General features: G+C 39.5%; 1 protein-coding gene across 1 annotated transcript; it reads right to left on the bottom strand.

The window, feature by feature from the left end:
• Window positions 1–1,193: 1,193 nt before the first annotated feature.
• Window positions 1,194–16,610, bottom strand: LOC124595632 (UPF0488 protein CG14286). The gene is made up of 4 exons (XM_047134456.1): window positions 16,225–16,610; window positions 10,876–11,050; window positions 5,257–5,391; window positions 1,194–1,528 (listed from the first exon to the last, which is right to left on the bottom strand). The coding sequence occupies exons 1-4, from the start codon at window positions 16,240–16,242 to the stop codon at window positions 1,317–1,319; spliced, it is 540 nt and encodes a 179-aa protein (XP_046990412.1). The 5' UTR covers window positions 16,243–16,610; the 3' UTR covers window positions 1,194–1,316.
• Between the last annotated feature and the right edge of the window lie 6,935 nt (window positions 16,611–23,545).

Raw genomic sequence — 23,545 nt, 5'->3', positions numbered from 1 at the left:
TCAACTATCGTTTCAAGTTAAATGGCGACTCTAGGAACATCCTAAAATCTCCTACATATCGCTCACATAGTGATCTTATGGATAAGATTAGAGTAATTACTAACACACAGTGGCATTCAATCAATCATTCTTCCCATGCTCCATATGTGAATGGAATGGGAAGAAACCCTAATAACTGGTAAAATGGGATGAACCCTCTGCCAAGCATCTCACGGCGGTCCGCAGAGTATAGATGTAATGTAGAACATCCAAGCATCTACGCTGGGGACAGGTTTCTTTACCAGAAACATAACAAGCGGCAAAGGCAGGATTTCATTGCCTTATATTTGTTTTTGGTTTCTGTGTAAGGGATCTGTTTTGTAACTTTTATTCTATGATTTTTTTTCTTTCTTCAGTGGATACCAGGCAGTCTCGTCTCTATACCCAGTGGCTCCCAGAACAGCTGATGTTGACTGCTGGAGACAGGCAGTCAGTGCCAGACTCATGGGCTGCTGTTCCAAATTTTCCGCAAGTCACTTCATCTCTGCTACTTAAAGTTATATAGCAAAGTTGTTGGCATTTGTAACACCTCAAAGAGTTAGGCATCTAAGCTCAGCCCGAAGACGGAGGAACCCTTTCATGATATACTCACGTAGTGATGAATTAAAGATCATAATGAAAGCTGAGGCTTATCAGTCTCTCCATTATGCCTTCGTATTTCCTCTAGATCAAACAAAAAGAAACACATTCTGATTTATAACTTCTTGAGCTCCATTACTAATTCAGCCAGATTATCAGGACATCTAGCCTCTGTCTGTCTTTTAGAAGAGTGGGTGTTGTTATTCCCAGATGGCAGACCTATTCTGCAAGAAGAAATTTGATGTTGCTGAAGCATGCCCACAGCTTATGGTTACAGGAGGCTGGTGGCATTCACTACTCTCCAAATTCAGGAAACTAGTACCTAGTCAACAAAGACTGAGCTCCCTGAAGTATCCACCATTTGGCATCATCCAAGGAGCATGTGAGGCTTACCGAATGCCACAGATGCTGCGAGCATTACCACCCCTCCCCTCCCCTGTGCAAAAGTCTCACATTGCCATTTGAGTGATACATTTGAAACAGTTTTTACTTTTCTTTACAAAAATGTCTCTGCATGTTTTAAAAAGGTGTTAATAAAATGACAGAATTCTTTACTGACACAAATTTTCAAAACATAAATTTCCATAGAAAATTTATTTACAGAATTGGAAGTCCAATAAACAAAGGAAATTTCAAATAAAATGTGTATTTATGTATGGAATATTGTTGATGACATCACAAAATTCTACATAAACCTGTCATTCAAAGTTGAATCTGAAACAGCTTCCATTTAATGCTTCATATATATTTTTTCTGTCTTCGGAGGTTTCAGTACATTTTGTCTCATCACAGTTGTCCACCTCTTCTTCTTTAGCATTTGTTGTTGTACTGCTGGACAACGAAGAACATTTTTTGAAAAAATGAGACTTTTTGTCTGGTGCTACAGCAGCCACTCTCAGCTGTGTTTTTGCTGAAATATACAACAAAACTAATATCAGCAATAACTACCAAAGTTTTCAAAATAAGATCTGGATAACAATTTACAACCTTGAAACATCTGGTATACGTATCTGCAATTAGAAAACATGCAGGAGCGACATTAATGGGTACAGTTGGAGCAGCTGAAGACCCTTATAAACAGTGGAGTTGTTATCACACAGTTCACGTCAAATTGCTAACTGACGAATTGGAACGAAACAGTGGGAACCTGTTCCAATATATAGTGTGAAATTTCTGCAGATTGTACTCTACAGCCTCCCTCCCTCTGGTGTCTTTTTTTTTTTACTTCCATGGGATTTGGGGGTGGGGATACAGCATGTGCACACCCATGTGTGCATTTGGAAGACGTTAAAACATAACAAATACAAAGAAAGATTGCAAGTAAATGTAAACAGAAAAGAAAGGAAAATAATAGATCATAATTCTGGTTGGATGGAAAGAAATGACAGTGATAGGCTGAATATCAGCACTTTGAATGTGGAACGATACTTACAAAATAAGAGCCAATGTATTATGAAATATGCAAGCAGTGGACCGCAGATGGAGACTCAACAGATTGTCAAGGAATAAAGATATAAACTGGCCCACATGACTTGAGTAAGTATTAAGTTTGGTGTTTTCTTTCCACATGATATAGAGGCAAACCACTCAGAACTGACACATGTGAAAGAGAAAGACTTTGTTGACACAAGAAACCTACAAGAAATGATTGACTTCAAAGCATTTCTGTTACTTTCAAATGAGCTGCTGTATACTTTGTACAGAAAGAAAACAAAACCAAGGTAGAAGATATGGTATGATTTCAAAAAGTAATTGCCATGACTACTAATACATCTACCTCACTGTGACAAGACAGTCAATGCCTTCATGGAAAAATGTTTACAGTTGCTTTTTGTACCCTGGCGTGCATCTCTTCATCTGAAGCAAATCGACAGCCACAAATGTCTTTTCTCAGGGCTCCAAAATACTGAAATTGCACGGGCAGAGAACAGGATTCTACGGAGGACGTGTAAGGACTTCCCAGCATAAATTTTTCAGTGTAGTCGAAACAATCTTAGCAAATGTGGACAGACCCACAGAAGTTTCACTGGGAAGCCCTTACACATCCCGCATACAGTTCTGGTTTCTCCCCATGCAATTTCCACATTTTTGGAGGCCTGAAGAAAGAGATTCATGGCCATCAATAAGCCAGATGATGAAGTGCATGCCTGGGTACAATCATGGTTCTGTAGGCAACTGTAAACATTTTTCCATGAAGACTTGACCATCTTGTATCACACTGGGGTAAATGTATTAACAGTTATGGTGTTTACTTTTGAAATAATAAATAGTTTACTTACTTTTTTCCATCTGTCTTGCCTTCATCTGACTGTCTCTTACATATGAGGATGATTATTGTGATGATACCTCATATTAACATAATTTGGTGCCTGAGTAATCATCAATTCCTTAATATCATTTTTAGCAGACTGAAGCGTCAAAATGAAACTACTCAACTAGTGCAGAAACATACACATGTCAAAAACTGAAATATATGCTTTGTAACTGAGATTAAGCATAGTCTTCAGAAATATGAATTGTCATTAGCATGCAATCTCATGTTTTTATAAACGAGTGTTTCAAATTTCATTATTTTCTTTTTCCTACTATGGTGTGGTACTACCTAATGTATTTATCTAATGACTCTAGATTAGTTTACATAACAAAGTATAAAAAGGTTTTCTATGTTGTAACTCAGAGGGCAAAACCTTAAATGTATGAGGGGAGTCCAATAAGTACTGCAACACTTTTTCTGAGAACAGTTTGGTTTTATTCAGGATTCCAATACACCATATTACTCCCCACTCTTTTGGCTACAAAATCTTATTTTTCAACATAATCTCTGTTCAATGTGAGGGCCTTGCACCACCTTACTGCCCCTGCATGCCTGCACAATACCCTTCTACTGGTCGATACCTGAACCAAAGTCATGCTACATCATGACCTCCCCATCGCCCACATACTACTTCCAACAGAGTAAATCCATCATTAGGCCAAACAGATGGAAGTCTGAAGGTGCTGCAAGAGCCGGGCTGTAGGGTGCATGAGGAAGAACAGTCCAATGAAGTTTTCTGAGCACCTCTCAAGTGCGCAACCTCGTGTGAAGCCTTGCATTGTCATGGAGTAGTTCATTTGCATTTTTGTGGCAACAAACACGCTGAACTCATTTCTTCAATTACCCGAGAGTAGCACAACACATTTCAGAGTTGATTGTTGCAACCTAAGGGAGGACATCAGACAGAATAAAACCTCCAGAGTTGTGGTGTGTCACCAGTACATGGACTGCAGTTCTGTTTCTGGTTCAAAGGGATGAACCAATATTTCACTGCCTGTGACAATGTTCAAACAAAAAGGGTCACAATCAGCCTCAAAACGTGCAAGCAGTTCCACATAGATGGTGTTTTGTTGCTCTTTAAGGCTCTCTGTTAGATGTTGAGGACCCAGCCAGGTACACACCTTTGAGCACCCCAACTGACGGACAAGTGTGTCAGCACCACCAACAGAAATGCCCAGCTGAGCATGTGATCCATCGATTAACTTGAATGAGAGTGTCTGCACATTCCAACATTACGTAAGTCACAGCTGTGTGTGGCCAGCTGGCACACAGGAGATCTGACAGGTTTGTGTGACCTTGTTGCAATGATGAGAGACACAATGCACAATGACTCAAGAAGCTTTTGTTTACTGCCAGGTCTCCTTAAACACTCTGCAGGTACCTACGAATATTTTCGATGCTCTGGTTTTCTGCCAAAAGAAACTCAATGACAGCTTTCTGCTTGAATGCAACTCCATTACAGATGCCATCTCGAAGGCTAGTACTGCACTGCCACCTATAAGAAAGTCATGAAACTATAGGTGCTGAAGTGGCAATTCCCCAATATGCCCAACAAAAAATTTTGCGTTTTTTCAACCACAATTGGACCAGAAAAGAAAAGTGTTCATTACTTACTGAATGCCCCTCTTATATATGTCTCTAAATTTGGGGCTGAGTTACCTTCTCCAACATATTTCGCCTTGCCTGCTCCACCCCAGGAAGAAACAAAGTTTCAAAAGCAGGTAGTGTCGTACTTTTAAGTTTGACTGTTGGCAGTACCAAATATTTTGCCCCTGAAGCAATTCTGTCTTATTATTTGCACCTACTATGCTTTGTCATGTCCTTTCTAGGTATTACATTAATCTGATGGTTTCAAAGCACTTTACAATATAGCACAACAGAAAAAAAGAGGTAACATAATTTCTAAAGCATGCAGTAAAATTCGCAAATTTTTTTTCAAATGAGTTATTATGGTACTCATATTTAAAATCCACTAAACAAATATTTTTGTCAGTTACAATTTACACTGCTAATTCTACACAGTCTTTCATTTTATAATTCTTTCTGGCTGCAATCATAATTTTCAGAAGTCACCTTCTATCAGCCATTTATCCTATATCAATTTTGCAGTTTCCCTTCACAGCAACTTGAAATTTTTGTATTTTCTCAAGTTCTACATTTCTTCTTAGGCCAATTTTTTGATAATCATCAAATTCAATTAAATCATTTTTCTAAAGAATTCTTCAGTTTCCAACTTCTGCTACAAAGACAGACAACCACTTCACACAAGATTAGTGGTGTAAGCACTAATTTAAGTATATATCTAATTTTAAAAGGTATCATACTCTTGTTAAACTGCTTTTCCTCCTCAGACATTTTGACTCTGTAGTCACCAAATGTTGTCCTCATCACTTGGCGTTTTTTTATTAAAGGTGCAGTTTTGCTCTTTAGTACATTCAATGCGCGACTGGCATCTTGAGCTGGAACAAAAGTAATTTAGTTATACTACCATAAAGCTACGCAACGTAAGCGAGTTGCAAGCAACACTAAAGATTTATATATAATACTGTGATCACAGACACCTCTGCAGTCTTATGCAACACAAAAAGCAATTGGTTCTCAGCACACAAAACTTAAAATTTCCAAATTTGTGCTCTAACTGAACTCAAAGAGACTTCCTGCTTCTCATAAAAGTTGCTTTAACCATTAGTTTATCTAAGCATGACTCCAGCCCTGGCTCAAAAATTCATTGTTGCTGATGTTTCCAGCTACAATTTCTAAGCATTTTACCAAAGGTCCTACAACAGGTTACACAGAGATTTATAAACACCATAATAATTTTAAGAGAAAAGAGGAAGGTGTTAAATTAGACAAATGGTTCAAATGGCTCTGAGCACTATGGGACTTAACATCTATGGTCATCAGTCCCCTAGAACTTAGAACTACTTAAACCTAACTAACCTAAGGACATCACACACATCCATGCCCGAGGCAGGATTCGAACCTGCGACCGTAGCAGTCGCGCGGCTCCGGACTGAGCGCCTAGAACCGCTAGACCACCGCGGGCGGCAAAATTAGACAAAATGTGGATGTCAACATTGCAACTTAAGAATGATGTCTCATTACTTTCAATTGAGAATGTTGGCAACACAAGCAATAATCTTGTCGCCGGCATCACATGATAGACTGTGGTGCGCTCTAAACTGCCTGTATATTTGGCAATCCCTCGAGTTCTGGTTAAAGTTTGTGTACATTGACCACAGCCTACTAGTCCCGAAGTTTTAAGTGAAAATGCTATGTTTGCATGATCCTCCTGTGTAAATGATTTCTTAAACATGAAGTTTAAAACTTCAGCTTTCCTTCTGTTGTCTTCTGTTGCCACCCCAGACTGTTTGAAGAGTCACTAAACAAAAACCTTTAACCTGGTTAGTGATTTGTGATTTTATGTATGACCAGAACTTTCTCGGGTTGTTCACAATATCTTTCACTAAGCTATGATGGTGAAAGCTGTTATATGCTTCACACACTGAACTACTTAAGGATGCATGAATTTCTACTAACTTTTGCCCATGAACATTTGCACTTCCTTTTTTTAATAAAGAGTGCAACAATTTCTGTTTCCTCAGCATTTTCCCAATGTGATTATTAAACTATGGAGGGTCCTTACATCCTTAACCCACTTGGCACACACATCTCCAGAGCATGATTTACAATCATGTTCAAACATTTCATGTAATTCCCCTACATCTGTCATATTAGACCTAAACGAAGTCAATTCATTTATCAAATGAGATGCTAGTAACTGCTTATCTGCTTCTTCTAGCACAAATACTCTCCTAGCATTCTTGATAGATTGATTAGTTTTAGTAGCCATCATTGGTATGATGACAGCTTGATCAGTACTCTCTTCTCTATACTGTCACCGCCATTAAGATTAGGCCTGTTTGTAGGTACAAGTTCTAAAATATTTCCACCATCTGTGGGTTGTCTAACCAGTAGTTCAAGACAGCTTTCAGAAAACTGTGTTCAAATGTACTTCACAAGCTTTTCCATCCATATCACCTGCAGTGAATCTATAGATGTCCCAGTCAATACTCAACGTTCAGAAGATTAAAGTCACCTCCAACTAATACTGCATGATCTTGGCATTTTCGCGCTGCTGAGCGTAGACTTTCCTTCAATGATTCTACAATAATTTTAGCAGAACCAACTGGCTAGTAAATCATTTGATAATTAACTTGAGTTCACCTAAGCCTGCTACTTGTGTCCACTTAACTTCACAGTCACTCAATTTTGTCCTCAACAGACAGAATATTTTTTCTGATGGCAATGAACACTCACCCTCCTACAGCACCTAACTGTCTTTTCAATATACATTCCATAATTTGCCAAACATTTGAATAGTTCAATAATTTACTGTTAAAATTTTGACAGCTGTGAAGTGCCTATTTTGTACCTATCTGTTTCCACGCTATGCATATCAGAGGACCAAAAACTAGCGCCTAGTCTTAAAAAAAAAAAACCTTCGCACTCCACTACCTGAGTAGCAGCTTTCTTTGTGTAGAGCTTTCCTGACCAATCAAGAGCAGTTGTACAACTCTACACCCCACACCATAGGTCTGGAAATCTGCAGCCATGACCACCACAGACTCAACGGAGCCTCTGGTTTAGACTCTCCACTCGGCAGCAAACCAAAGGACCCTGATCAACTCTGGGTACGATGCTGCAAATTGTGAGCTTTGCTTGCACTGCCGACTACCGCACCCTGCCCCCTCCTTAGCCACAAGCACAGTGTCCTCCACATCTGGATGAGGCCCCCCAGTAAACACACTGAGTGAATATTGGAACTTGGAGTAATAAGGGCAGTGAATGTGGAGTCCTGTGTTGGGTACACTGGAAGGTTCCCACACGCAAAAGAAGAGAGACCTGAGGTACCCCACTGCTAGGGCCAGTTTATCCACTGCTGCCACACCCCGAGGCAGCAGCCTGCAGACTGTTGAATGTGGCCGTAAGTATCTTCAGTTGCTCACAAACTGCAGCCAGCTGCTCCTGAGTCTGCATACAGCATGCACGCAACCTATCCGTCCTAGTACTACTAACTTGAGTATCAAACAATGAAAACAAATAGAAAAAGTTATTTATGTGATTCACTAATCTCCTGGTGCTTCACCAATGGAGGCTGGCAGCTGACTGGTTGTGATCAATGGTTATTGGCCATCTAACACGAATGACTACAGCACTGTAGACCATGTGAGTGTAAACTTCATCTTTACTAAAATGTCTGGGAGATTTGCTGTTGAAACATTGATGTCATCTGTAAACATGGTATATTTGCACTCAACACTATTCACAGCAGCAGGCAGATCATTATTAAAAATTAGAAACAATAAAGGACCCAATCCTGTGAGATTCCTTTACCAATAATACCACAGTCTGAGACGACAGGTGGTCCTGATTCGTAATCCACAACTTCCATAATTACTTTCTGCTTCCTGTTAAGATTTTGGCAGGTTACCTAATGAGCCCCTGATACAATACTGCTGGGCTTACTCTGATAGTAGCTGGTGAGCCACTCAACTGAAGGTATTGTAGTCAGATCATAGAAGACAGCCACTGGTGAACTGTCCTCCTTTACTGACTAAAATATCTTCAAAAATTTGAAGACTTACTGTTCAGTCAATGCTTTTTTTAACCAAATTGTTTTCTATATAAAATACTACTGCCTGTTCAGTCAATGCCTTTTTTTAAACCAAACTGTTCTTTATATAAAATACTTAAGTGTTCAAGGTTTTTGACAATCCTTGCATTCAACCATCTGTCAAATACTATTGAAGACACTGTAAGATGAGAAATCAAACTGTAATTGTTCATCTTTGAAGCACCCTTTTTTTTTTAAAATAAAAAAAAGGTTTAAAAGTGGGAATAAACCTCAGTAGATTGCCAAGTCAACGAAGTGGCTCAGTATTAACACATTTGCTAGAGTATTGTTTCAGTTGCTTGCTTGAGGTATTGTCCAAGCTAGATTAAGGATAATTTTTTAATGACACAATAGTATTCTTAAGTTCTCTGGTTCTTATAGATTGTCCAGTCACATTAATGTGACCAGCTGTCGAAAGCTAGAATAATCATATTTCACAGTGCATACTGCTCTGTGACATGCAGGAAGAGAGTCAGTGAGGTTCTGGAAGGTGCAATAAGGATGTGGAGCCATGTCAACTCCAGTGCCATGGCCAGCTATGCAAGATTTCTCAGGTGGGGATCCATGGCATGAACAGCCTGATTGAGATGGTCCCACAGATTCTCGGTTGGGTTTAAATGTGGTGAGTTTGTTGGCCAGGGAGTATAAAACTCATCCTGGTGCTGTCCAAACCATGCACATAAACTGTGGGCTGTGTCAAACTGCATTGTTCTGCTTGTAGATACCAAGGACAAAGAAACTGCATGTAGGGGTGGGCATGTGCCCAAGGATAGATGCATACTTCTGTTGATCCACTGTGCCTTACAGAATGATGAGATCACCCAGGGAATGCCATGAAAACATTCCCCAGATCATAACACTCCCTCCTCTGGCTTGGACCCTTCCGACCATTGTTGCAGAATATTTGTTTTCATATGTTTCATGCCATACACGCCAACAGTCAGCTGTCTGACAGAGCACAAAACATTATTCATCTGAAAAGGCTGCCTCTCACCACTCAGTGGACCAGTGGATGTCCAGTTGTGGTACTGGCATGCAAATTCAAGCCTTTGTCACTGATGAACAGCATTCAGTGTAAGGGGATGAACCTGGTGCCTGCTGTGGAGGCACGTACCCAGCAATGTCCACTGAATGATTTTTAAGTATAAACTGTTGGTAACCACTTGTTTCATCTGGTTGGTCAGTTGCTCAACAACCACATGTCTAATCGCTTGCAGCCATCTCTGCAGCCGTCATTCAACCTTGTTATCTATGACCCATGGTGCACCACAGTTACTCGGTGCCAGTTTTGGATAGTGCCATTTTTCCATGCACAGTACACTTTAACCATGGTTGCAAGCAACAGTTTACAAACTTAGCCGTTTCGGAAATGCTTCCACCCTAGGTCTAAAGGCCAATGATCATGCCACTCCGAATTTCGGATAAATCGCTCCTTTTTGCATTACAAAAACAACTGCACTTTTTCTTCCCCCCCCCCCCCCTTTCCTGACGCTTTATATACCCTCCACTGTTAGCACTGCCAATTGCCATCTATGTGTGGTTATTGCACATTGACTTAAACTGAGGTGGTGGTCACATTAATGCAGAAAATAACATCATTTCAGTGTAGTGTTTAGATCTTGCTATTTGTTAAAATTGACCGCCTCACAAAGAGCTGACTTACAGTCTGTGTGTTCAGTGACACTTAGGAAGTGTTCATTGAAGATCTTGGGGGGGGGGGGGGGGGGGGGGTTAACACTAATCATATATTGTTGTGGTTAATGACGATGTAGATGTAGGAAGCATTTAGGGGAGCAACTCCTGTCTCACTTTTTATAACATTCCACATACCTTTGACGTTGTTAGTTGAATTATTGGTTATGCCCAACACACAGAGTTGGAAAGGTGACATGCCTTGAGAGTTAGTGAAGACAACAGATGTCAATAAAAATGAATGTTACCGAATCAGAGTGCTCTGTGGCATAGCCCAAAGTCTATGTTCAATCCATTTCACACACTTCTTGTTATAAAGGTCAGACTACAAGGTAACTCAAAAAAGCTGTAATACTTCATAGACAATAATATGACAAGCATTTTGATAGATAACTTATTATGTTCATATATCATACAACAACTATGGGGAAGGGAGGGCGCAGCTACTCAATTTTTACCACATCTTTAACCATTCCTATATAACCTTCACACGGCTTTTTAATTTTTTTATTCTCTTATGTTCACAGAATTAGTGTTAACTCTCTCTCTCTCTCTCTCTCTCTCTCTCTCTTACCTTGCCTTGGAGTCATTTTATCTGTATGAAGCACTGCCTCCAACTGCCGAATACACCAGTACAATTCCAACTGAAACTGCTGTGTCTGTTCACTGCTATCTTCTGCACTTGCAGCAATTTGGTCATTACCATTATGGATTGGTTTTGACCCATTTTTACCCTTGGAAGTATGACCCTATGAAAAAGACAGATCACGTTTATTTATTTATCAAATAACACTTTATCATACGCCCTATAAACATTCTATCATACTGCAATGCCTATCACACAAGGATGTAGCTATACATACGTAAACAACAGTGTGTTAGTGTGTTATTTGAAGCATTTCCTCCAAATTTCCTTGTGACAGTTTATTGATGGTCACCATAAAATCCAACTGGACAAGTTGGTGCCTAATGATTAAATTTCATTAATAACACTTAAGATCAAATTCAACTAGATGTCTTCACATTTTCTTTCTTAATTCGCTCCTGGTGAATACCAAAGCAGTTCCACGAACTGCTGTCTCACAGTTGTCAACATTCTAATAACACACACACACACACACACACACACACACACACACACACACACACACACACGTATGTACTGGTGGTCAGTTTCTCGACACACACAGTACACAGCACTGTCCATTCAACGTCGTTTAAAAATAAATAAATCAAAATTATAAGAATATGCCTGCCAGTTGAAGGAAAACTCCTGATCTACACCTCCACGTGGTAGATAGTCAGCAGTGGCACTTCATGTGATGGCTAACATAGACATGGACTGAGGGATGACAGGGATAAGTCATCACCCCAGCATATGCTGTGCAGGGCACCCTCTTGTCCTGGAAATGAGAAATCATTTCCAAAGGCAGGAGAACCAGCTGATTTACAATGGCATAGGATGTGGAAGGCAAGGGGAAACCACCATATTAAAGAAGTACGGTTATCCCAAGCATCAGCAGTAAACCATGCCAGTATCTTCCGTAAAATTTTCTGGAGATAAAATAGTCCCCCAATCAGATCTCCGGGTGGGGACTGCAAAAGATACAGACAAGGCGAAGAAAAAGAATCCCAATTTTAACATAGCAACTTAGAACATGAGAACGCTGCTTCAGTGTAGCAAATAAGAAAATCTAAAACTTGAAATGGAACGATTGGAAATCAATATCCTAGGCATATCGGAGATGAGATGGCCCCAACCAGGTGATTTCTGGTCTGAAGAATACAGAGTCATTCACATTGAAACTGACCAAGATAGACCAGGAATGGGAGGAGTTGGAATAATTTTGAGGAAAAACTATGGCTCACGTGTCAAGGGATATGTGCAATATAGCTTTTGAATAATGCTAGTCAAACTTGAAACTAAACCAAAGGACACTCTGATAATACAAATATACATGCCAACATCCAAAGAAGAAGATGCAGTCATTGACGAAATATATGAACAAATAAGTAATGCCATGAGAAATGTTAAGGGAGATGAGCACATGACTGCCACTGGGGACTGGAATGCGATTGTGGGTGAAGAACCGGAGGAAGGAATTGTTGGCAAATATGGACTTTGACAAAGAAATGAAAGAGGAGATCGACTAATCGAGTTCTGCTCGAGGCACCAATTAGTTGTTGCAAACACACTTTTCCAACATCACAAACAAAGAAGATACACATGGAAGGCCCCTGGAGACCTGAGGAGACAACAGATTGATTACATTCTAGTGAAAGCACATTTTAGGAACCAGGTAAAAGATTGCAGGAGCTATCCATCTGCAGACATAGGCAGTGACCATAACCTGGCCCTGATGAAAAGTTCACTCAGATTTAAATGTTTGAAGAAGAAGCCAGTAAAACTTAAATGCGAACTAGAAAAACTGAAAACTGAGACTGGCAAAGCACTATGCTCATGAATGGATTACAACAGATATTATTGAGCCTATAGAAAACAGGAGATTATACAAAAAATCCACCTGTTGAACAAGGAAAAGCTGCATACAGAAGACTACGGAATTTAGTCAATAGGTAATCTAGGAAGGCAAAAGAAAATTTTCTTGAGGAAATATGCAGGGAAGTCGAAAAAAACATGCAGAACGGAAGAACTGATTTAGCCTACAGAACAGCAAATAAATTTTATAACAAACGTAAAACAACACTCTCAGCTACATTAGAAAATAAAGAGGGGAAAATGCTGTTTGGTGAAGAGATGGAAAGAACACACAAAGGAGTTGTATGCCAGAACACCTCTTTCGGAGGAAGTAATACAAAGAGAAGAGCAAGTTGATGAAGATGACAAGGGAGATGACATCTACATCTACATCCATACTCCGCAAGCCACCTGACAGTGTGTGGCGGAGGGTACCTTGAGTACCTCTATCGGTTGTCCCTTCTATTCCAGTCTCGTATTGTTCGTGGAAAGGACGATTGTCGGTATGCCTCTGTGTGGGCTCTAATCTCTCTGATTTTATCCTCATGGTCTCTTCGCGAGATATACGTAGGAGGGAGCAATATACTGCTTGACTCTTCGGTGAAGGTATGTTCTCTAAACTTCAACAAAAGCCCGTACCGAGCTACTGAGCGTCTCTCCTGCAGAGTCTTCCACTGGAGTTTATCTATCATCTCCGTAACGCTTTTGCGATTACTAAATGATCCTGTATCGAAGCGTGCTGCAAAAATAATTTGACAAAGCTCTAAAAGAACGACACGACAACAAACCAACGGGTATTGAAGATATCCCTGCAGAACTAATAAAGAATTCTGATGACAGCATGAAAATGATACTCCTTAAAATTATTAGGTCCATCTATAACACAGGAGAGATACCGACAGACTTCCAGAAATGCATCATTGTTCCTATAGCAAAGAAGGCAGCGGCTACAAAATGTGAACAGTACCGAACTTTAAGTCTAATATCACATGCATGTGAAACTTGACAATGAGAAGAGAAGAGAGAAGATGGCTAAAGGTCCGGGAGATGCGGTACTATGGTATAGAAGGATGATGATTATCAGACAAAGCAACACATGAAGAGGTGCTTAGAAGAGTCTAGGAAACCATATTTCGGAGGAGGCACATCCAAACAAGAAGAGACAAACTTGTAGGGCACATCCTACAACACAATAACATCGTTGGAATAATAGCAGAAGGAGCTATTGAGGGAAGGAATCGGTGGGAGCGACCAAGGATATCATACATGCAACAGATCATGAATGACACTGAATGTAACATACGTGGAAATGAAGAGGAAGGCAGACAAAACAGAGGAATGGTGCTCTGCTGCAAACCAAACTCAGGGTTGAACACTAAAAGAAGAAACATGCAGCCTGTCAGTTCTCATCAACAAATGGCTTTACATAAATATTATACAACTTTCTCAGCGATACACATTACGGATATTAACATTCTGGGGTTCAAATTCACAGAACGCATGCAGTGCCACGCTATACGGGAACACTGAGTAGTCACAGTGAAAGCCAGTACAATGTTGCCTGGGTCCACTAACTGAAACGTTTCAATTACATTGTGATGTTTAGTTCTAAAACACTCAATGCTTTGTATCGCATGTAGCGTCTCTATATATATCAGATGAACTATACTGATCGATTAATATATGCTTTTACCTCCAACTCTTGAAATCTTCCGTCTCTAAGACATCGGCATCCATGTGCTGTTAAACCCTAATCTTCCTTCCTTCCTTCCTTTTTTCTTCAAATCTCACTTGCTAACCTATACATAACTCAAGCACGAAAACATCAGATTCACAGAACACATACTGCTAACCCAGCTGCCTGGGCCACGCTATACGGGAACACTAAGTAGTCACAGTGTAACCCAGTAAAATGTTGCCAGAGTCCATTAACTGAAACGCTTTTACTTCCAACTCTTGAAATCTTCCGTCTCTAAGACATCGGCATCCATGTGCTGTTAAACCCTAATCTTCCTTCCTTCCTTTTTTCTTCAAATCTCACTTGCTAACCTATACATAACTCAAGTACGAAAACATCAGATTCACAGAACACATACTGCTAACCCAGCTGCCTGGGCCACGCTATACGGGAACACTAAGTAGTCACAGTGTAACCCAGTACAATGTTGCCAGAGTCCATTAACTGAAACGCTTTTACTTCCAACTCTTGAAATCTTCCGTCTCTAAGACATCGGCATCCATGTGCTGTTAAACCCTAATCTTCCTTCCTTCCTTTTTTCTTCAAATCTCACTTGCTAACCTATACATATCTCAAGTACGAAAACATCACATTCACAGAACGCATACAGCTAACCCAGCTGCCTGGGCCACGCTATACGGGAACACTAAGTAGTCACAGTGGAAGCCTGTACAATGTTGCCCGAGTCCATTAACTGAACGCTTTTACCTCCAACTCTTGAAATCTTCCGTCTCTAAGACATCGGCATCCATGTGCTGTTAAACCCTAATCTTCCTTCCTTCCTTTTTTCTTCAAATCTCACTTGCTAACCCATACATAACTCAAGTACGAAAACATCAGATTCACAGAACACATACTGCTAACCCAGCTGCCTGCGCCACGCTATACGGGAACACTAAGTAGTCACAGTGTAACCCAGTACAATGTTGCCAGAGTCCATTAACTGAAACGCTTTTACTTCCAACTCTTGAAATCTTCCGTCTCTAAGACATCGGCATCCATGTGCTGTTAAACCCTAATCTTCCTTCCTTCCTTTTTTCTTCAAATCTCACTTGCTAACCTATACATATCTCAAGTACGAAAACATCACATTCACAGAACGCATACAGCTAACCCAGCTGCCTGGGCCACGCTATACGGGAACACTAAGTAGTCACAGTGGAAGCCTGTACAATGTTGCCCGAGTCCATTAACTGAACGCTTTTACCTCCAACTCTTGAAATCTTCCGTCTCTAAGACATCGGCATCCATGTGCTGTTAAACCCTAATCTTCCTTCCTTCCTTTTTTCTTCAAATCTCACTTGCTAACCTATACATAACTCAAGTACGAAAACATCACATTCACAAAACGCATACAGCTAACCCAGCTGCCTGCGCCACGCTATACGGGAACACTAAGTAGTCACAGTGGAAGCCAGTACAATGTTGCCTGAGTCCATTAACTGAAACGTTTCAATTACATTGTGATGTTTAGTTCTAAAACACTCAATGCTTTGTATCGCATCTAGCTTCTCTATATATCAGGTGAACTATACTGATCGATTAATATATCCTTTTACCTCCAACTCTTGAAATCTTCCGTCTCTAAGACATCGACATCCACGTGCCGTTAAACCCTAATCTTCCTTCCTTTTTTCTTCAAATCTCACTTGCTAACCTAAACATAAGTACGAAAACATCAGAATAATCTACTAATACAAGCGTACTTTTCTTATCTGAGGCATTCTCGATTATAATGTTTTCCAATCACTTTCTTTCGGGCGATAGGCTTTATCCTCTCATATGTATGCTCTTTTTAGGTCTACTTTGCACCTTAGTACACACACAAAGCTAACCCCACACGTCGAATTGGTTGCAAACAATCCGCTTCTCACTGAAGTCACTTAAAAACTGAGGAATGGATAGAAGCAGTGCCACCTAGTAGCTGTGGTGCAAAACCAGGGTAACTTGTGTCCATAGAGTAAGTAGGTTATTGTGTTTGTAAAGGCGCGTTTACACTAAGTTCGCAACATTGTACGGAACATTGTTCGTGGCTAGTAGTGGACTACCGATGTTCGCAACATGGTGGCAACATGTTCGCAACAGAAAATCAATGTTCCGCGGCTACGTCAGCAGAGATCAAAGAAACATTGTTCGTGGCCTGCTATGACTGTGCAGCGCTAGTGTTCGTTTGCTCTGAGCTGGAGTGCAGTGGTGCGTTTATTTCACGTCCCTTCATTTTTATTTGAAATGCAGTGGTTACGAGACAAAATTTTCCAGTTGATATCGCTCTATGAGGCACGTTGCAAAGGTTATAAAAATACTAAAATCAAACATGATTCATCACAAAAAGATGCTGCGGTGCTCGGCACCAGCAGCAATGACGTGGACAAAATATTAAATCTCTCTTGTCTCAGTACCGACGAGAGAAAATAAAAATAGAAGAAAGTAAAAAATCTGGATGTGGTACTGACACACTTTACGAAACGAAGTGGTTTGGATTTAAATATCTACGTTTCCTGGATGATATCCAGCAACCAAAGGAGACCCGGGACACAATTGAAGAGGTACACAAGGTTATACTTGCAAATGATTAATTTTATTCTCTTGTACAACAATTTTAACTGTAATTATTTTGCCATGGAACAGCTCCTTGTGGGCTCACAAAGTAGCTGGCAAATTCGTCGCGAATTTCCTTGAATGTTTGAGAAGTTCTCCGTGGTAGATTTGGGAGTGCAGTAATGGAGGAGCATTAGCATCTTGTTTCCATGCCCCTGGAATGACTTCACCTGTTTGTGGACAAAAAGAATCTAAGCTTCCTGGTTATAACTTCTTGACTCCGAATTTCTTCTTAAAAAATTGTGCAGACACACTGCTGAAATTGTGATAGTTTGTGCCTTCTGTGGTTGTAATAGCATCGGTTTGCCGAAGACACGAAACACCGAAGCCATAATACCATATGTGTTTTCCACACTCATCCTTGCCCTTGACAGTTTGTGGTTATAGACTCTCTCTTTCGAGCCTCTGTTGTGCCTACCTGGGTACGGCTTCATGATGTTTTCCTGTAATGGAAAAGCATCTTCTGCCATGAATACGGAATACGTATGGTAGTGGCTTTGTCCCTCCATGTAAACACTCGTGACGTGGCACGTTCAGTTTGTTTTTGTGAATTAGCTCACTTATGGAGGCATTCTTGAAAACACATCCATCAGAAATCCTCCCTTGGCAGCCAACGTCAGCATATAAAAAGTTTTAGTTGGCGTCAACAACAGCAATCAACAATGCTAAACGATCCTTTATAGTTACAAAAGTCGCTCCCACTACCAACAGGGCACTTTAGAACAATGTGCTTCCCATCAATTGCACCCACGAAATCAGGGAAGTGGAGTGCCTGGCGGCACACACTTTCTTTTGAACGCCATTCGTCTTCAGTAGCTGGCACCTGAAACAAGTAAATTTGGCATCAGATTTCGCAAGAGCTACCTCAATATGCAGCAGCTGAAACAGAGAAACCTGCAGAGAAAGGTGAAGAGGACAGCACACTGCCTCCACAAAAACAGGCCAAGAGAGGGGGTAGAGGGGGGGAGGTGTGTGTGGAAGAAGCGACCCCATACTTAATGCAACAGAAATGTGGCATAATATTATGCAGCAGCAACATCAACGCCGACAACAACAGGACTTGGCAACAGATTTCGGAAAATTTGTTATCACTAAATTGAAAGCGCTTCCGCCCTATGTAAGAGCGGTGGCTACAAAACAAATAAGTGATGTGCTGTACGAGGAAGAACTGAATGCTCTGAGGAAGCAGCAGCATACACTAATAAACATAGACGCAGCAGGATCATCAGCGTCAACTTCAACTGCAGATTTCCCTGTCACATTCATTGGCAGCATATCTGATTTGGATTCTGAAGAAATTATATTCATGGAATGATGCAAATATGTAAATGCTAATACAAAAATAAATATCTAATCAATTAAATACGTCGCAACGTGGCAAGAACAGTGACACAACTCAAAAATGCAATATTTGAGAAAATACTTTTTTAGAATTATACTAAACTTATACTGAAGTAGTACAAGCTACTTTTATATTTCAAGTAAGTATATAATGGCAGTATATACTGTTATATTATATACAAAAGTAATACTGTAATTGTATCCATATTTTTCAGTGAAATAAACTTAAAACTGCAATTTTCGAGTTGTGTCAGTTTTCTTGCTGGGGTATGTGTTTCAGTGCTGTTAACATAGCTTAATTACCTTAACATAATCCTTCAACCAAAGCTTCACAAACTTCCAGAACTATTTGAGATATGGCTGGCTTTGGAATGTGGAATAAATATGCAAGACTTCGATAGGAGTCTCCTGATGCCAGAAAATGAAGAGTAACAGCAAGTCTTTGCTTCACAGGGATTTATTTTCTGAAATTTGTGTCTTTCTTTGAAACAACTGGTCCTATAATATAATTGTGTTTTAGTGACAGCTATGGTGCACTATTGTCGTTGCTCTGGATGTTAAAGAGTAGTATTTGAAGGGAAGACCAGTTACTTTTCACAGGTATGTACAACAAAAGTACTATTGTTGTCATGAGGCACTTTATATGTTGAAAAATATCGAGGCACAGTATTACAAGGCCTTGTATTGTAGAGATAATTTCAGCGATTTTATGACCATATGTTTACAAGACAGGTGGTAGATAAATTGGGTCTAGTGAAGCAGGGGATACAACCTGTCAGTCACTTACAGATAATAATGTCTTCACTTTCAGCCATAGATAAAAAAACAGTTCTGTGTTCCAGATAAGTGCTATCATTGTACATTAAAATAATTGAATGTGATTTCAAAAGAGATCGCTACATATTGCTCAAAATATTCTTCAAGTGCATTTATTTAAATAATTGGTTGTTTGCAATTGATTCGGTACTTAATTCCATTCTTAGTGATATTGAGGTAATTTGGACTATTAGTTTCTTATTTTAGGACAATTTTTAGTATCTTATTTTCGTCTGTAGGTATGGATTTGCCTGTTCCGATGAACCTGGATGATTTGAGAGAGGCTAGGGGCGTAAGCATGTTGGCTATATATCCAACCTCTAAATGATTGCACAAAGATTTATTAAAGTGCCAGAACTTAACATAAGATCAACAACAGAACAACTATATATTTTTTAAAACTTTACAGATCTCTAATACAAAGACAAATACATCAAAGATACTTGCACACATGTAACAGAAACAAATATGAACTTGTAATATTATTTACAATCCTTTAACACTCTCCAGCAATTTCATATTTCCTCATCAAATCAAGAATTTAACTCAGTCTTTATTTTCATTGGTTACTTCCATCCCAATCAAAGTTTTCATTCTTGATAGTTTCTTTGCTGATAAGCCCTTAGTAAGAATGTCAGCTGCCTGATCTTGTGTTGACACATATTTGACACTGATCTTCTCATTGCCTAACTGTCGTACATACTGATATCATGTTTCAATATGCTTAGCGCATTCATAGAATCCTTCCCCTTCGATACATTTAATAGCGCTTTAATTGTCAATACGTAAAGTAGGAATTGAACTCTTTTTCAACAACTCCAATTTCTTTCAATAAGAGATCAAACCATACTAGAGATTTACTTGCCTCATTGGCGGCAATAAATTCAGCTTCCATTGATGATTGTGTGACACATTTCTGTAGTTCACTTTTCCACATTCCTGGTCCACCTCAAAACTTCATTAAAATTCCACTTGTTGAACGTCCTGTCAATTTTTCACCTGCACAATCAGCATCGCTATAATCTCCTATAGCAGAATTGTTCGTTTTCCTAAACTGAACTCCATCTTTTATTGTATTCTTCAAATAGCGAAGAGTTTGTTTAATTAATTTTAGGTGTGCTTCAGTAGGCGAATCTTGTGCCCTTGAAGCAATATTTACAGCATAAGCTAGATCTGGACATGTCCCCAGTGTTAAATATGTGAGACTGCCTATAATTTCTCGGTAAGTGTCGATATCAGTAGCTGGTGGTGAATTACCAGGTATCCATCCAGGCTCAATTGGTAATGATATTGGCTTTGCATCAGTCACATGATATCTCTTTTTACATATGCAGTCTGATTAATCTTCATACAATCATTTAATCTTTGGACTTGTGAGCCAAGATAACAATCCACTTCACCTACTACTATATGAAACTCTCCATGTAATTGTTTTGTGTAATTATGAATTGTTTCACCAGGTCCTATTATCAATCCCTCATCCACATGAAAAAAAAAACGATTAAATTTTCATTAAAATACATACAAGGATCAGCGCTACTCTCCCGCAAATTTGATTTCTTAAGGTATAACTTTAAACACTCATACCAACATTTTGCTGCTTGTTTCAGTCCATACAAGCTTCAGAGCAATCTTCAAACACGGCCTGTGCCATCATCATAACCTTGTGGTTGTTGCATGTAAATTTCTTCCTCCAGTTTACCATTCAAGAATGCTGTTTTAATGTCAAATTGTTTGATGTTCCAATTTCTTTGAACAGCAACACATAAGAGGGCTCTCAGAGTTTCAAACCTAGCCACAGGACTGAAAGTTTCAGAAAAATCAAGCCCTGGCCTTTGGCTAAGCCCTTTTGCAACTAGCCTTGCTTTGTACCATACAATGTCATTGTTATTATCCAATTTAATTGCAAACACCCACCGATTTCCAACAGCCTTCCTTCCAGCTGGTACATCAACTAATTTCCAAATACCAACCTTTTGATGCGAGTCCATTTCTTCATCCATTGCAGCTTTACAATTTTCTACATCTGAGAATTTCACTGCTTCGTCATAGTTCCTTGGACCTTCTCTCAGCATCATCATCTTGGGTCGCTCAGGTTCATCTAGGTAACGTATCGGCCTTCTAATTGTTTGTCCCTCAAAACTCGATGACCATCTGCATTTTCAGTCACTTCTACATGATACTGATGATCCAGGCTTGTAATATTTTCTTTTGATATTTCGACATCATTAGAATCAGATGGTTCTATATCATTCATAGTCGATATGTCAACTAATTTGGCAACATCACTCATCAATGATTGCTTCAATTTTTCATCGTTGAATTTTACATCTCGGCTAACAATAACTGAATGCCTATCTGGAAGGTATACACGATAGCCACACTCATGATAACCAACTATATAACCTTTCAGAGATTTGGCATAAAATTTTCACCATTTCCGTGCTGGAATCCAGACAAAACATTCTGTCCCAAACACTTTTAGATGATTAAACTGACTCTTCCTTCTCAAAAATAATTCTGTTGGTGTCTTTTCTTTAACCTTCGTAGGCACAGTTCGGTTCAGAGTGTGAGTAGCTGCAAGTACAGCTTCTCCCTGTAAAGCTTTTGGAATATGCTTTGCTGACTGAAGCCATGAACGTACCATTTCGCAGATAATCCTAATTTCACGCTCAGCAACTCCATTTTGCTGTGGTGTATATGACACAGTCAAAGAATGTGTCAAACCAATTGACTCAGCATATCTTCTCACATCGTAATCGTCAAACTCCTTGCCACCATGAGTCTGCAGTTCTTTAATGGCACATTGAGCTTGTGTTTTCACCAACTCAATAAATACTCGCAACTTCTCCTTTACATCATCATTTTTTAGTAAAAGATATGTCGCTCTGAAGCTTGAGAAGTCATCTTTAAAAACAAGAAAACATCGACGGCCAGCTAAATCGTTTTCCTCCATTGGACCACAGACATCAGCGAAGATTAATTCAGCTGGGCTAGTTGACTTGTCAACTCGTGAACCAAAAACTAGCCTGTGACGTGTACCTAGCATACAACCTTCACATAATTCATTGCCTAACCTTACATTGATATCACGAGCAGTCAAAACTGATTGTACATGTTGTTTGTTCTGGTGCCCAAAACTTTCATGCCACAAGTGAAGAGTATCAGAAGCGTCCTTTACTACACAGGACTTTCCTTGCTTAATCACTTTCACTGCAAAGCGATAAAGTTCATTCTTGCTGTTAGATAGAGCAATAGCAATTGGAATATTGTCTCTATAAAATGACCATATTTTACCATCTTTTTGATACTTTGATCAAGACCTTTTTCTCCAGCCTTTTTAGCATAAAATAAATTACAGGCACCATCTGAGCAACCCCATACATCTTCAAAATATCGTCTAGTCCACTCTCTTCCACTAAAAGTTTCAACATCAATACGACCACTCCCAAATACTTTGATATGCACATTATTTTTAGCACTGTACATTTTCTGTGGTGCATCAAAAGGAGTGTATAAAACATACCAGTCTTGACGATTTGTAACGTGATGTGTCGCGCCACTATCAATATACTACTCGTCACATTCTGATACATCTACATTTGTAGGTAAATTACATAGTTTCAATAAAGTTTCTTCTGGAATTTCTCGTGACAATGTTTTCACAGCTGATAGCATTGCAGAACCATCACCACCACCACTAGGACAGTTGCTGGAGATATGACCTTTGCTTTTGCATTAAAAACACACTACGCCCGTTTTGCAGTCTTTCGAAATGTGTCCAATCTTACCACGTGAAAAACATTTCTTCAGATCGCGGTTTCTTGAATTTTGCACCTTTTTCGCATTACCCAATTTAATTTTGCTTCGTTGCTGTGTAGATACACTTCCCTTGGTTCTTGAAAAGATTGCAGCAGCTACATTTGTTTCTTCTCTGTCTTGAATTCGCAGCTCATAATTCAAACACCTATTCTGTAGTTTATGCCATGTTTTGTCAGCTTGTGGTAGATCATGCCAAGTTACATAAATGTGATCAAATTCTATTGGCAGTGACTGAAGCAAATGCGCACACAAATCAGCTTCCACTGTTGGTTTATTTAGCATAGACATCTTTATTTCCACTTTGTCAAATTTTGCTAAATAAACTTGCATACCGCCTGACCATTCCCATTCGATATTGTGAAACTTATGTCGCAACAAGCGATATTTTCAGCAGATTCAATATCATAAACCTCGAATAAATTATCCCAAACATCTTTTGCAGTTTCACAT

Source organism: Schistocerca americana, chromosome 2 (assembly GCF_021461395.2).
Source record: "Schistocerca americana isolate TAMUIC-IGC-003095 chromosome 2, iqSchAmer2.1, whole genome shotgun sequence".
Lineage (NCBI taxonomy): Eukaryota > Metazoa > Arthropoda > Insecta > Orthoptera > Acrididae > Schistocerca > Schistocerca americana.
The sequence above is the reverse complement of the archived record's forward strand: the minus strand, read 5'-3'. Positions and strand labels throughout refer to the sequence as shown.